This window comes from Polyodon spathula, chromosome 2, assembly GCF_017654505.1.
Source record: "Polyodon spathula isolate WHYD16114869_AA chromosome 2, ASM1765450v1, whole genome shotgun sequence".
NCBI classification, from domain to species: Eukaryota; Metazoa; Chordata; class Actinopteri; order Acipenseriformes; family Polyodontidae; genus Polyodon; species Polyodon spathula.
The window spans coordinates 108,968,630-108,985,057 of NC_054535.1; the positions used below are offsets into that span (position 1 = coordinate 108,968,630).

A 16,428-nucleotide genomic window follows, 5' to 3' on the forward strand; every position below is an offset into this window, starting at 1 on the left:
CCAGCAGATGAAGAATGTCTGCTGTCCCCGTCTCCACCAGCAGATGAAGAATGCCTGCAGTTTCGCCTCCAGAGCCAGAGGGAGAGCTCCCACTGCTGTCTCCAGATGGAGAGGGAGAGCTGCACCAGTCACTTGCAAGTGAGGGAGAACTGCACCAGTCCCCTGCAACAAGGGGAGACTACACCCTGCTCCCACCTCTGTCGCCAGGAGACTGCATGCTGCTCCCACCTCCATTGCTTCCACCACCAGGAGCAGCGCAGCAGGAGCTGCCTCTGCCTCCACCACCTCCATCGGCAGAAGCAGAGCAGTGGGAGCTGCCTCTGCCTCCTCCGCTTCCACCAGCAGGAGCAGTGCAGCAGAAGGTGCCTCTGCTTCTGCCACCTCCACCGCCAGGAGCAAAGCAGCAGGAGCTGCCTCTGCCACCTCCACCACCGTGGGAGGAGCTGCAGCTGGGTTTGCCATCGCCCGGGGATGCCTTCACGTCATCATTGGGGGATGCGTGCATGACACTGTCCAAGGATGCCTTCACGTCATCGCTTGGGGAGGACTGTCTTGCATTGCTCAAGGATGCCCGCCTCGCTTCGCCTGCAGTTTCCTTGCTGCTCCACATCGCCTGGGGATGCCTGCTGCTCCGCATTGCCTGGGGTGGTCATCAGCTCTGCTTGGCCACAGGGGTCAGTGTGGCTGGAGCCCCACCAGGGGGAACTGCTGGCTAAGAAGGGGGGAGAGGTCAGGAGACCACCTCCCCCCGCAGTAATTTCACTGCTGGAGATCTGAGGGCTGGAGTCCCCCAGAGGGAGCTGCCAGCTGTGAAGGGTGGAAAGGTCTGGAGACCATCAACCCCAGCAGCTTTTTCGCTGCTAGAATTGCCCAGCTGAAGGAGACAGTCTGGGAGCTGTCAGCCTACCATTGGCAACATTTCCGCTGCCAGTGGTACTGCAGGAAAAGAGACTCGCCCCACTGTCAGCACGTCTGCTGACAGTTTGGCCAGTAGCAGCCTGGCTACTGGCAACATTGTCGCCCGCCCATGAACCCCTTAAAGTCCCTGTTCTTGGTCCAGGACTTTGAGCAAGACTTTTGGGATGCACAAGGGAGGTGATATGTGGCAATATTGCCCCCCCCCGGGTGTATTTCTGTGTAGTATGTTGCGTGTTAATGTTGGTGTATAGTCATTGGTACACGGGATGTAATATGGGGTATGCGCACAAGTGTTTAAAGTGTGTATTTGTATTTAGGCACAAGGATTGCACAGCACTTTGCGTGCAGGTAAAACATAATAATATGCGAGCACGGGAATTGCACTTACTAATTCACGTGCAGTTGTACCGAGACTCCAATTAAATGATTGATTAGCAATTGAGTCTCGCTACGGCTGCATAAAAGCAGCATGTTTTCATTCACTAAGGGTTGTGTGTTCGGTGAGTGGAGAACAGGATTGGAGACAGAGGTAATAATAGTGATAGTAAATAATAATATCAGCTCATAGTTTTTGTCTGTGTACTCCGTTTTGTTTGTCTCTTTATTTTGGCTAAAGTGCTGTGTCCTGTGTTTTCTTTGTCTTACAACCTTTTATTTTCTGTCTGTTCATTTATTAAATGCAGAGCGAAAACAATCGCTCAGCTTCACCAAACTCCACATCTCTGTTTATTTTGTGTTGGTTCCTGTTTCTGGTCTGACGTCACCCACTGCAACCGTCTTTGTGACATGGAGGTATGAAGGGTGGAGGGATGGAGGTAGGAAAGAGGTAGTAGGAAGGGTTGAGGGATGAAGGATGGAAAAAAGCCAGTAGGAAGGATAAGGGGATGGAAGAATGGAGGGGTGGAAGGATGGAGGTAGGAATGATGGAGGGATGGAACAATGGAGGTAGGAAGGATGGAGGGAGGGATGGAAGGATGATGGGATGGAAGGATGGTTGGGAAGAAGTGGGCAAGAAGGGAGAAGGGGTGGAAGGTGACTGTTTCCTTACCAAGTAGACCTGTCTCCAGTTGTGGGCCCACTCCCTCAGGGTGGTGGTGATCTCCTGCACCATCGGTAACTCAGACGATACGATCGTCTCTCGACCGCTGGAACAAAGACAGTGAGGTTTCCATAGAGAGCCATGGCAGGGGTAAACACACCAACACAGATTGTGTTAAACATGATCATTAAAAGCGGATCTGGTGGGTTGAGGAGTGCATTGTGTGAAGCTGTACTATATGAAATATGAAGCTGTCTTCTGAGATACTTAATGTTGGTGTTGATCGCAGCCTTTATTTCACTTTCTTAAAGTAAAAACTGAGCTTCATCCTTCAACTATCAGTACCAATACACTGCAATATCTTACAAAGGGGCTGATATTCCAAGCTTGGTAACTTACATTGAGTAAATCGCAGGAAAACTAAAGCTCTGGAACAAAAAATAAATTAAAAAATCGCAACTGTTGCATATTTACGTTAACATATGAAGAAAATTGAATTCAAGTTGAAAGACAAAACAAGTCAGATCTATACTAATATTTCTGAAAATCAGGCCCTTAAGTAAAAATAAAGTATATATATATTGAATGTAGGTTTGTAATGTCTTCAAGCTGTTTTATCACCTACTCTCTCATCTCCACTCTGGCTTTCTTCACTTTGATAAAGGATATGGGGAATATGCCCTGAAAAAAACAAAGGTTTGAGAGAGCTGAGTTTAGACAGGAAGGTGCTTTCAGATTTTGCAGATTTCAGCATACCTAAGAGACTGCGGACTGCGTAACACACATGCTGCACGTGAAATTTATATATATATGTGTGTGTGTGTGTGTGTGTATATATATATATATATATATATATATATATATATATATATATATATATATATATATATATATATATATACATATACACATACACACAGTGTCTTGCAAAAGTATTCAGACCCCTGACCAATTCTCTCAATCAATTATTGTAAGGTGACGTTGGTTTTATGTTGGGAAATATTTTTAAGAAAAATAAAAAACTGAAATATCTTGCTTGCATAAGTATTCAACCCTTGTGCTGTGGAAGCTTCCAGTTTGCACCGATGAAATTGCCCTAATGAGGACACAATTACCTTACCATTGGCCTCCACCTGTGAACCATTAAAGTTGCTGCCACATTTTCTGAATAAAAACCCCACTGTTGAAGGATCATTGGTAAGGTTGTGAATCTGAAGGAAAATGAAGACCAAAGAGCATTCTACAGAAGTTAGAGATAAAGTAATACAAATGCATAGATTAGGGAAAGGGTACAAAATAATATCCAAGTGTTTGGATATCCCAGTGAGCACAGTTGGATCAATAATCAGGAAGTGGAAGCTGCATCACACCACCCAGGCACTGCCAAGAAAAGGCCGTCCCTCAAAACTCAGCGATCAAACAAGAAGGAGATTTGTGAGAGAAGCCACAGAGAGGCCAACAATCACTTTGAAGGAGCTACAGAGTTCAATGGCTGGGAGTGGAGTAATGGTGCACCAGTCAACCATATCAAGAGCTCTGCAACACACCTCCTGTATGGGAGGGTGGCAAGAAAGAAGCCATTACTCAAAAAGTACCATCTGAAAGCAAGTCTGGAGTTTGCCAGAAAGCATGAGAGTGACCCAGCTGCGATGTGGGAAAAGGTTTTGTGTTCAGATGAGACCAAGATAGAGCTTTTTGGCCAAAACTCAAAGCGCTTTGTGTGGCACAAACCTAACACTACCCATGCCTCTAGACACCATCCCTACAGTGAAGTATGGTGGTGGCAGCATCATGCTGTGGGGATGCTTCTCATCAGCAGGGACTGGGCATCTTGTTACAATTGAAGGAAGAATGGATGGAGCAAAATGCAGGAAAATACTGCAAGAGAATCTGCTACAGTCTGCTAAAAAACGGAAGCTTGAGAGGAAATTCACCTTTCAGCAGGACAATGATCCCAAGCACAAGGCTAAAGCAACATTGGAGTGGCTCAAGAACAAAAAGGTAAATGTCCAACAGTGGCCCAGTCAAAGTCTTGATCTCAATCCCATTGAGAACCTGTGGCACTATTTAAAAATTGCAGTCCACAAGTGTCGTCCAACCAACCTGAAACAAATCTGCTAAGAAGAATGGGCCAAAATCACTCCGACACTGTGTGCAAAGCTGGTACATACTTACCCCAAAAGACTTAAAGCTGTTATTACAGCAAAAAGTGGCTTTACCAAATATGAATGTGTGGGGGTTGAATACTTATGCAAACAAGATTCAGTTTTTTATTTTTCTTAAAAATATTTCGCAACATAAAACCAATGTCACCTTACAATAACTGATTCTGAGTTTCAGTGTTTAAAAATAAAATATCAAAACAGAACGAAATTTCAATGTAACATTTGTAATTCAGTAATATGAGAGAATTGGTCAGGGGCCTGAATACCTGTGCATGGCACTGTATATATACATTGAATACTCTGCTCCAAGTTTCTAAAGTACAACAAGCATTGGGACACACCTCCTGGTAGTGTACATGTATACTGTATTTCACAGTGAACCCCTCTTCCCTCTGATCTTGGTGATAAAGAGTGTTGAGGGTGTGGAATGGGTTACCTAGACATGTTGATGCTAAATTATTGGAATCCTTTAAAACCAAACATGGTTTCGAGCTCAACCAGCTAATATGTGGCCTCCTCCAATTTTTTTTTATGCTCTTATGTGCAGATTACACTTGAAAGGGGAGAAGCACTCCCAGCTCCAGCAGACCCCAATAAGCAAGACGCCCCACCAGTGCAGGTGCACCCCATGTGTTAACCCCTCCAGTGCAGGCGCACCCCATGTGTTAACCCCTCCAGTGCAGGCGCACCCCGTGTGTTAACCCCTCCAGTGCAGGCGCACCCCATGTGTTAACCCCTCCAGTGCAGGCGCACCCCATGTGTTAACCCCTCCAGTGCAGGCGCACCCCATGTGTTAACCCCTCCAGTGCAGGCGCACCCCATGTGTTAACCCCTCCAGTGCAGGCGCACCCCATGTGTTAACCCCTCACACGAGATCCTGCTTTACACACTTTATTTTACAAATTAGCAACAGCACCACGATTGTGCTACAGTACATTTGCATCTGCAAGCACCCTTATAATGAACCAGTGTTCAGACTGTGAAAACGGACGAGCAAATCAAAGGGGCCACAAACCTAAATTATAATGGCCCTTAACAGTTCTAGACTTCTGATGAATTAGAAACTGAGTGAACGTCAGAAAAACAAAGGATACAGAAACCATAGGGGTCTGGCTGCTGCTAAGATGTCACAGTGCTACTGAGAGCTCCACCTCTGAGTTGATGAACTGGCCTTCACCAAAGGAGGAAACTGACTCTACGCTCTGGGGGTTATCTGATTAGATGAGCAAAGCCGAGGCTTGAGCAATCTGCAGCGCCCTGATGCACACAATACTTACACACTGCTAAGACTTAACATGAACTGCCTCTAACTACACTGCTGAGCTAAGAGGTTCAAGTGTATAAGACTTCGTGGAAGGCAAGGAAAACAACCTTGAACCTAGAGTAGTACTAGATGTCATGTCTTAAATTTGCGTGATCAAAGTCAAGCGCATGACAGATAATACATCTGAAAGTATTTTCTTATCTACAGCCACTTTAAGTCGACCAGAATCAAGGTGAAAGTACTGTCTGGAAAACTAAACATATGTCTATAGAAGAAACACAAGGGACTTGCAGGAAAGATGTTATGATAGTAAACATATCAAAGGTCTCTTACCCAGACTGAAGTGTTTTTCAGTGTGTATCCTCTGTACCAACCTAAAGAAGAGGGATTTTAAACCAAGTATTATTTATTTTAGATAAAGCATTTATTTGTGATTTGTTGTTCAGCACACTATTTTAATTATGTTTTTGCTGGATAAGGACTTTCTCCTCTAATATCAGCAATGAATGAATTGGCTTACTTGTGGCTTGCTCAGTTAAATTAACCCCAAAGTATGCTTGATGTTAACCCATTACATGTACTAAATACTGAGTACAGAGCTTCCATAGAGCAGGAGTTCCTAATCTGTGGGTCTCAAGTGGGCCGCAGGAGCAACGGCATTCTATGTATATATATTGTGACTAATTCTTGCTTCTGGTTGCACTCTGTAACTGTATAGTATAGTCTTCCACACACTACCAGGTGTGTTTAAAACAAACACTGACAACAGTATTACAGTTACCCTCTGTGGGTTGTATTTATTTTAGAAAAACAAAATCAAATAAACAAACAAAACCTAACCCTTTTCTGTGTCTTAAACTAAACACTTATTTTTCCCACCAAACTAAACAGGGATAGACTAATTCTGCTTACCCTGAAACAAACTATCCATTCAGTTTAAAGTCCTCTGTTACCTCAGTGTTTGATCTCTTCTCTCTGTTCTCCCCTCCCCCACCATCTCAACTTTACCAGCTTTAACTGCTAGATAATTAAACAATTAAGACCCATTGATGCTCACCCCTGACATAGGTAAGCTCTGCTGGGTCTTAAAGCCTTCATATATTCTTTCTAACACAATACCTTATTTTCAACAAAACAACATAAACCCAAGTCTGTGATTTAACCTAACACATCAAACTGTGGGAACCCATTTACATTAATTTATTAACTGTAATTTTACTTTTAAACACATTACATTATTTCACAGTTTGTTTACTACCCAGTTGGTTTATGTTGTCTTCACATTTTATTATTTTCGTTTTCTTTGAAACCATCACCACAACCGTTACCCAGATGGAGTGTGCATTCATTACAGCCACGGCCCCTCGGCTGACCAAGTTTGCTCTGGAATGTACACTCCATCACAATATATATAAGAAGTGTTCATAGTGGGCAGCAGGGCCTAATTCAGCTGAATAAGCTGGGCCTCGGATAAAAACAGTCTGGGAACCGCTGCCATAAAGGAGTAACAGCAATCTACAACAGGATCTGTTACAAGCAAAAAGGCAAATACTGAAAACAATTGGTTAGAGGGCCTAATTATTATTGCCATATTAGCAGATGCTTTTATCAAAAGTGATTAGGTAATTACAGAGGACTAGTTTACAGTTTGAATATTAATTGAATTATTATAGACTGCAACCATTGTGTTGTTGCTGATAAGATGTTTCGTAAAGCCATACGGATGATGGTGTGTCAGTTACTCAGAAGACCAAATGAGTGTCAAGCTTTATCCTACTGTGTGCCAGGTTACCTTCTTTGAGCTCCAGGATATGCACAGTGTCCCCAATCTGCAGGGGGAGGTGATTTTCGCCGGTCCCTTTGAAATTCCAAATCGCTGCGTAGAGAGAGAGAGAGAGAGAGAGAGAGAGAGAGAGAGAGAGAGAGAGAGAGAGAGAGAGGAGGGGGGGGGGGGGGGGGATTAGTTAGATCTGGAAATGCAAGATGCAATTCCAGTGGTTATACAGTTGATATATACACAACTGGCCCTATTTTGAAGGCAAAGGCAATTTTATCAGAAAAAGACAATGTCAATAAACTGCTGAGTTGCAAAGAAGAAAGGCTGAATTAGTTTTCCATGCAGTTTCTCATTAGATGTCTGCCGTTAGAAGCATCCAGTTCCTCTGTGAAATGTTGCTTTTGCACCCGCATCAGAACACCTTCTAGGGTACGGGTATACAAACAAAACAAAAGCTGCTCTTCAGCAAGTTACCATCTAAGAGATGTAAAAGCTGTAGTGACCACATTGTTTGCCCTACTGTTTTTGTGGGGCAATAAGGTAAGCTTTTGTTGCTTGCCTTTTATCATTATATAGGGTCATTTCACACTCACAAATACTATATTAATAAAGCTCAGATTACTGTACCACATGTAAAATGTGGTTCCTTTATACAGAACACACTACACACAGCAATCTGAGCTTTATAAATATCTGAGGAAGGCTGTGTACAGAATGCATGCTGTGTGCTCTTACAAAACCCATTCTCACACAGCAGCTCCTATGAAATGAGAACACAGAAGTGCGATTTCCCCTCCCCTCGACCTCAATGATTCAGCTTCTTCTTTTCTGTGCAGGGCAGCTGTCATCTAACACATAGCAAACAATACGTATGGAGACTTATAAGGGTCCAAATTAAATAGTTCATTTGTTAATTAATTTGTCAATTCATAAGTTAATTAATTGTTACATTTATAAATTAATTTTAAAGTACATTTGTCAATTCTTATGTTAAATCGTAAAATTAGCTGTTTGCCAATTGAACTTTCAATTTCATTTGCCAATTAAATATGTTAAACTTCATGTTTGAACATTGTCAGTCACACAAGGGGCAGTCTGCCATCGATAGTGCTGCCAAAGGATGTTTATCCCTTCTTTGTGATGTCGCTGTGTTCCTAGCAGGGGTGTAACTTTGGTTTCAAAAGTGGGGGGAGGGGGCTGAGGGGCAGTTTCTGTAGCTGTAGCTTATTCTATCTGAAATAATACAATATGTTACACAAGTATAACAAAGCATTGCATCCCTTGTATGTCTAAATGTTGGCACAGTGTTGTCCTGAGTGATGCATGTGGCAAGTATTTGTGTTCAGTTGCTTCTGAGTCATGGAATTAGGAAGCCATGACTTTAGTCTTTGAAGAGCATGAAGCGCTGCTCAGATTGGAGTCTGGATCCAGGATCAGATCCCTTACCGGCTCCATGGGGCTAGGCCTTGCCACATACCCGCTGTTGAATAGACCTCAATGGCTGCAGAGACCCGCCCACCTCGATGAGTTGGACCTTGTAAACAAACAGTGTGCTCTCCCCTTACTATCTTTCTACCGTGGTTTTGCTGTCTGCTTCAACTTGCCCACCGCGGATTCCACCCTTGTGTTCCCCTGGTGCACGTTATGCGTTGACCAGGTGTGTGTGACCAGGTATGCGTGACCACGTGATTAATGCAGGCACAATTGTGCAGCCCTAAACAACCACTCCAAACTGCCTTGACACAGCTTCAGCAGCCAGAGCAAGGTCCCTGAAGCCTGGCGGCCTCAGACTCCCTTTTCAGCACAACAGTATTGGCACAGTGGCACCTCAGACTCGTGGGTGTTCACTACCGTGCAAAACAGTTATACACTTCAGTTCCGCTTGGGACCTCCTCCCTTTCGAGGTATCATGAATACTTTCGTAACAGACCCTCTCCAGGCCTCGGTTCCTCAGAAGGAAATGGGCGCCTTGCTGTGCAAGCAAGTCATTCGTCTCAAAGACCCCACCTCCCACGGAGAGGGGTACTACTCAAGGTATTTTCTAGTACCCAAAAAAAGATAGCGGCTTTCACCCCATCTTAGACCTGAAGCTCCTCAATGGGTTCTTAAAAGAAAAGAGGTTCTAGATGCTGACGCACCGTCACATTCTCCAGTCCATACGGCCGGGTGACTGGCTTACCATCGTGGACTTACTGAACGTGTACTTCCACATTCCCATTCGTCCAGAGCACAGGAAGTATCTCCATTTCTGTTTTCAAGGAAGCGTTTACAAGTTTTTTGTGCTACCATTCGGCCTCTCTCTAGCTCCTCGTAGGTTCTCAAAGTGCATGGATGATATCCTGGACCCCCTGCGACTGCAGGGGATCAGAGTAATAAACTATCTCGATGACTGGTTGATCTGTTCCCAGACAAGAGAGGGCGCAGTGGCCCACACGCCAGTCATGACAGAGAATCTGGCGAGGCTATGCCTCACCATCAATGATGCAAAGAGTCGGCTTACACCGGTGCAGAGCACGACATACATGGGGCTCCAGCTGGACTCTAGTACGATGCATGCATACTTGTCAGTCGACAGAGCTGCAGAGGGTTGCCTTTCCCTTTTCCAACAGGGATTGCAGATCACCCTCCTATGTCTGCTTCGCATGCACCTGCTACAAGCGTGGCTCAATGTTTTCCACCTCAACACCAAACGCAACAGACACCATAGGCTGACTGTGTCTCATGCATGCTTGGCAGACCTAAGCTGGTGGAGAATGACCTCTCACCTGTGCGAAGGTGTGTGAATGGGGGTAGTGTTAAACCGCCAAGTGGTGACGACAGGCACCTCCAACTTGGGTTGGGAGGGCGATCTGGGAAGTTAGAGGAGTACACGGATCCTAGCCAGACCGCTGGACATCCCTGCACTTAAATATGTCGGAGTTGCAAGCGGTCTCCCTTGTTCTCCATCACTTCCTCCTGGTGCTGAGTGGTACACATGTGTTGATCCGGACGGACAACATGACAGTGGTGGTGTATGTCAACCACCATGTGGACTACGGTCCCCAGGGTTGCATCGCATGGCCTTCAGGCTATTGACATGGACTCACAGGAACTTGCTGTTCCTATGTGTGGTGCACATTTCCGGAGCGGTGAACTGGGCAGCGGACCTCCTCTCCAGGAACGATCTGCATCCGTCAGAGTTGCGATTCCACCCTCAGATAGTGGAGCACATTTGGGAATGGTTCAGGAAGGCACTGGTCGATCTCTTCGCCTCTGCAGAGACAATGCCATGACCCAATATCATGTCCTATGCCAGTCATCTTACAGTTTCTGCAAGAATTGCTTGATGCTGGTAGGTCACCTTCCACTTTAAAGGCGCATTTCTTGGCTACCCGATTTCTTAAAGGTGCTTGGCGATTACGCCCTCCCAGGAGGACTGTTCTCCACGAATGGAGCTTTAATATTGTACTGGAGGCTCTCACGAAGGACCCATTTGAGCCCATACAATCTATAGACTTGAAGTACCTGTCTAGGAAGACAGCCTTCCTTGTGACTATCACCTAAACGGGTCTGTGAGCTGCAGGCGCTGTCTGTGCACAGCTCCTGCATGCGTATTTGGGAGGATGGCAGCAGGGTGTCTCTGCGCACCAACCCTGCTTTCCTCCCCAAGGTGATCACAGCCTTCCACATTAATCAGTCTGTGGAACTGGAGTCCTTCCATCCACCTCCGTTTGCTTGAACGGAGAATGAGAGATTGAATTTCCTCTGCCCAGTGCGGGCATTAGATGCTACGTGCATAGGACAAGAGCTCTGCATCAATCTGACCAATTGTCTGTCATGGGACACGGACCCTAGGACAGCCCCTCCCTAGCAGCATCTATCGTGGACACAGTCTCAACTGCGTATAATGGTGCTGGCTTGCCGCCCACACACTCCACTAGAGGGTTGGTTACATCTTGGGCGCTCTTCAGAGGGGCCTCGTTGTCTAATATTTGTACCGCGGCTAGCTGGGCTACGCTGCATACCTTCTCCAGGTTCTACCGCCTTAATGTGGTAGACCCTGCCCTGCCTTCATTAGGCATGAGGATCCTTGAGGGTGTAAGTTCACACCACTAAACCCTTGGTTAGACAGTGCTAGCGCGTCCCTCATATGCTGCCATTCCTTCTCCCTTGCAACGGCTCTGGTATACATTATCCCATACATAATGTCATTGGTGGTTGTCTTCAAATTGAAAGGGAATGTTAGGTTACTTATCGTAACCTTGGTTCCCTGAAAGAGAAGATGACCACTAACCGCGAGGTCACATCAGTCACCCTCACGGGTTCAATGGAAAAAGAGAAATGGCTTCCTTGGACGACAGTTTTATTCCCTCGGTGGGTGGGACCGAGTGCATCATCCCAGAAAGGGGCCTATCAGCAGCTCTGGTATAGAGAGCTCAGCAATACCTAACCAATGGGTATGCATATCCCATACCTAATGTCATTGTGGGTGGTATTCTCTTTCAGGGAACCAGGATTACAGTAAGTAACCTAATGTTTTGCGACTGCTCTCATCCTTCCTGGCTATATTTGATTTTTGCTCGCAACACGAAAAACCAACAAAAAACCTCCCTGATGGTCGGAAAAGCTTTTATATTCAGGGACCGAGAGACCGTGGTTTAGGGAAGTGGGGATGGGGGGGGGGGTTACTTTACACACTACCTTTTTAATGAGAACCTGGCCCCATGCTGAGCAGGGAAGTGAAAACAAAAACACAGTCTTTAACAAGACATCATTGTGTACAGTGAGAGAGACGTTGAAAAATAAGTGGCATAGCAGAGACTGTGTCCTTCCACATATATGAGGTATTAAAAAAACAAGCTCTTTATGGCACATAGATTGTAAATGACCAGTTGTGTATCAAACTGTATCCGTCATGAAACATGATAAACTGTAACTTGAGAAACTTCACTGGGGTTTCCATGCTTTTGGAACTACACTCGCTTCAAGAAATCTCTCATTGGTCCTTCCTTTCAGACTGTCTTGCACTGTCTTGGTCATTTCACCTAGAGAGTAAATTATATTTATTGCAAGTTTGCTTTTAAATGTATAAAAGAAGAGTAATAATAGCAGGTCTGTTGGTTTAAAAAGAAAACAACACAAAGTTCTGCCCTGCAGAGTTTAATGCATACCCCTGCCCCCCTGGGAGTACTAACACAAGTTCAGCAAGGAAGCGAATAATGTGCAGACCCTCGTGCTGGTGAGACGCTCTGAACCGCACACTGAAGTGAATAATGTGCAGACCCTCGTGCTGGTGAGACGCTCTGAACCGGACACTGAAGTGAATAATGTGCAGACCCTCGTGCTGGTGAGACGCTCTGAACCGGACACTGAAGTGAATAATGTGCAGACCCTCGTGCTGGTGAGACGCTCTGAACCGCACACTGAAGTGAATAATGTGCAGACCCTCGTGCTGGTGAGACGCTCTGAACCGCACACTGAAGTGAATAATGTGCAGACCCTCGTGCTGGTGAGACGCTCTGAACCGCACACTGAAGTGAATAATGTGCAGACCCTCGCGCTGGTGAGACGCTCTGAACCGCACACTGAAGTGAATAATGTGCAGACCCTCGCGCTGGTGAGACGCTCTGAACCGCACACTGAATTGAATAATGTGCAGACCCTCGCGCTGGTGAGACGCTCTGAACCGCACACTGAAGTGAATAATGTGCAGACCCTCGTGCTGGTGAGACGCTCTGAACCGCACACTGAAGTGAATAATGTGCAGACCCTCGTGCTGGTGAGACGCTCTGAACCGCACACTGAAGTGAATAATGTGCAGACCCTCGTGCTGGTGAGACGCTCTGAACCGCACACTGAAGTGAATAATGTGCAGACCCTCGTGCTGGTGAGACGCTCTGAACCGCACACTGAAGTGAATAATGTGCAGACCCTCGTGCTGGTGAGACGCTCTGAACCGCACACTGAAGTGAATAATGTGCAGACCCTCGTGCTGGTGAGACGCTCTGAACCGCACACTGAAGTGAATAATGTGCAGACCCTCGTGCTGGTGAGACGCTCTGAACCGCACACTGAAGTGAATAATGTGCAGACCCTCGTGCTGGTGAGACGCTCTGAACCGCACACTGAAGTGAATAATGTGCAGACCCTCGTGCTGGTGAGACGCTCTGAACCGCACACTGAAGTGAATAATGTGCAGACCCTCGCGCTGGTGAGACGCTCTGAACCGCACACTGAATTGAATAATGTGCAGACCCTCGCGCTGGTGAGACGCTCTGAACCGCACACTGAATTGAATAATGTGCAGACCCTCGCGCTGGTGAGACGCTCTGAACCGCACACTGAATTGAATAATGTGCAGACCCTCGCGCTGGTGAGACGCTCTGAACCGCACACTGAATTGAATAATGTGCAGACCCTCGTGCTGGTGAGACGCTCTGAACCGCACACTGAAGTGAATAATGTGCAGACCCTCGTGCTGGTGAGACGCTCTGAACCGCACACTGAAGTGAATAATGTGCAGACCCTCGTGCTGGTGAGACGCTCTGAACCGCACACTGAAGTGAATAATGTGCAGACCCTCGTGCTGGTGAGACGCTCTGAACCGCACACTGAATTGAATAATGTGCAGACCCTCGCGCTGGTGAGACGCTCTGAACCGCACACTGAAGTGAATAATGTGCAGACCCTCGTGCTGGTGAGACGCTCTGAACCGCACACTGAAGTGAATAATGTGCAGACCCTCGTGCTGGTGAGACGCTCTGAACCGCACACTGAAGTGAATAATGTGCAGACCCTCGTGCTGGTGAGACGCTCTGAACCGCACACTGAAGTGAATAATGTGCAGACCCTCGTGCTGGTGAGACGCTCTGAACCGCACACTGAAGTGAATAATGTGCAGACCCTCGTGCTGGTGAGACGCTCTGAACCGCACACTGAATAATAATGTGCAGACCCTCGCGCTGGTGAGACGCTCTGAACCGCACACTGAATTGAATAATGTGCAGACCCTCGCGCTGGTGAGACGCTCTGAACCGCACACTGAATTGAATAATGTGCAGACCCTCGTGCTGGTGAGACGCTCTGAACCGGACACTGAAGTGAATAATGTGCAGACCCTCGTGCTGGTGAGACGCTCTGAACTGCACACTGAAGTGAATAATGTGCAGACCCTCGCGCTGGTGAGACGCTCTGAACCGCACACTGAATTGAATAATGTGCAGACCCTCGTGCTGGTGAGACGCTCTGAACCGGACACTGAAGTGAATAATGTGCAGACCCTCGTGCTGGTGAGACGCTCTGAACCGCACACTGAAGTGAATAATGTGCAGACCCTCGTGCTGGTGAGACGCTCTGAACCGCACACTGAAGTGAATAATGTGCAGACCCTCGTGCTGGTGAGACGCTCTGAACCGCACACTGAAGTGAATAATGTGCAGACCCTCGTGCTGGTGAGACGCTCTGAACCGCACACTGAAGTGAATAATGTGCAGACCCTCGTGCTGGTGAGACGCTCTGAACCGCACACTGAAGTGAATAATGTGCAGACCCTCGTGCTGGTGAGACGCTCTGAACCGCACACTGAAGTGAATAATGTGCAGACCCTTGTGCTGGTGAGACGCTCTGAACCGCACACTGAAGTGAATAATGTGCAGACCCTCGTGCTGGTGAGACGCTCTGAACCGCACACTGAATTGAATAATGTGCAGACCCTCGTGCTGGTGAGATGCTCTGAACTGGACACTGAAGTCAATAATATGCAGACCCTTGTGCTGGTGAGATGCTCAGAACTGGACACTGAATTGAATAATGTGCAGACCCTCGTGCTGGTGAGATGCTCAGAACTGGACACTGGACACGCAGAGTCGAGAACAAACCTCTGCACTCTCCTGTTCTGTGTGATTTCCTGCAAAGTCTTTTCAGCACAGTTGTTTTCATTAATCAGCTGTGTGACATTGCACAGGCGCCGAGTAACTAGGGAAAGGTCTTCTGCTGAATGTCTCTCCCTGAGTATTGTAAATCTCCAGATGAGTAGACACCTGATGAAAACCAGTGACAATCTGGTTCAAAGAGGATTATTTTACATAGATACAATACTGGTGGAAGTGACATTCAGTGCAAAGCATTTTCTCCTTCTCTCCTGATTTGGTATACATGCTTCTTACAAGGAAATCATCTGTAACTTCACACAGACAGTAACTACATTTGAGCTAATAACACTTTCAAATGTTAACAGGTTTTGCATATCTATACACTTTATCACATAGCTGGAGTAGAGTTACTGTATGCTGATAATTAAAAAAAAAACAGTTATGTTCTTCTTAACCCTAATGTCTTGTGCTGCTGTGTTGTAATGATCTGAATAGATTTAAATTCCTTTGCTTAAAAGTGCTGTAACGTTACCGTGCAACTACAGTGTCTGTTTATGAGTAGATGACAGCTCAGGAAACCCTTGCAACATTGCTTCAGCTTGAGCGCTGTGCTGTTTACTAGAAATGCACCTTCACTCTGTATAAGGAAATGAAACACTGCGGATTATAAATGCCAAAAGTGATGACTTACCCACTCCATACTTCTCCTCACTGGTACGTGCCCAACAAGACATGTTTTACAGGTGCCCTGAGCTGGTTTTGGTGCAGATTGCTGCACTGGCTGTACTCAGTAATACCTTGCAGCTCTCGTATACTTCTGTTCCTTCTGTCAAGCTCTCAAGCCGCTCTCCTATTGGTCACGTATGCCGAACACTGCTGTGCAAAATCTTGTTTGTTCCTTAAAAGCTAATCTTCTCTGCAGAGGTGCAGACGGAATCCAGTCACAGTTCAACATCCCCAACAGTCAATCCTAACTTGAATACACATACAAAATGAATTTGATAAGAGTTTATATTCTCCTAAATGGGAAGCAATTTGACTCATTTGAATGAACATTGGTAATCTCTTTATTAAATATAAATTCACTTCTGTATCACATTAACTTAATTGACATTTTTCTGCAGTTTTTTCATTTTCAGGTCAGCATTGAAACACGGTTAAATGAATCCTGTAAGATTTGTAATTATCTTCTATTATATGTCTTCTTGTATGTCTTCTTAATCCTTATTTAATTTAATTAATTAATTTCATGAGTTTAGTTTAAATGAATGATTACACTATGTAACACAATTTTTGTTCCTGGGTAGTAAGTGTTATTTCCTAATTGCTTATGCCTCAAAAGTATAGAAAATGGCTATTATTCCCCACAAACTTTGCGTTTGTGACCAGGACAGTGATATTTTGAAATTGACCTA

At 45.8% G+C, this 16,428-nt stretch overlaps 1 protein-coding gene across 1 annotated transcript in view; it reads right to left on the reverse strand.

Moving 5' to 3' along the window:
- Positions 1-15,868, reverse strand: part of LOC121327399 (dedicator of cytokinesis protein 2-like) — a 457,752-nt gene extending 441,884 nt beyond the window's left edge. Inside the window, exons 1-5 of the mRNA XM_041271445.1 lie at positions 15,705-15,868; positions 7,179-7,262; positions 5,720-5,760; positions 2,583-2,638; positions 1,967-2,063 (exon numbers count right to left, since the gene is read on the reverse strand). Coding sequence (XP_041127379.1) covers positions 1,967-2,063; positions 2,583-2,638; positions 5,720-5,760; positions 7,179-7,262; positions 15,705-15,747 — 321 coding nt within the window. The 5' untranslated portion in view covers positions 15,748-15,868. The remainder of the gene's footprint in view (positions 1-1,966; positions 2,064-2,582; positions 2,639-5,719; positions 5,761-7,178; positions 7,263-15,704) is intronic.
- Positions 15,869-16,428: the final 560 nt, after the last annotated feature.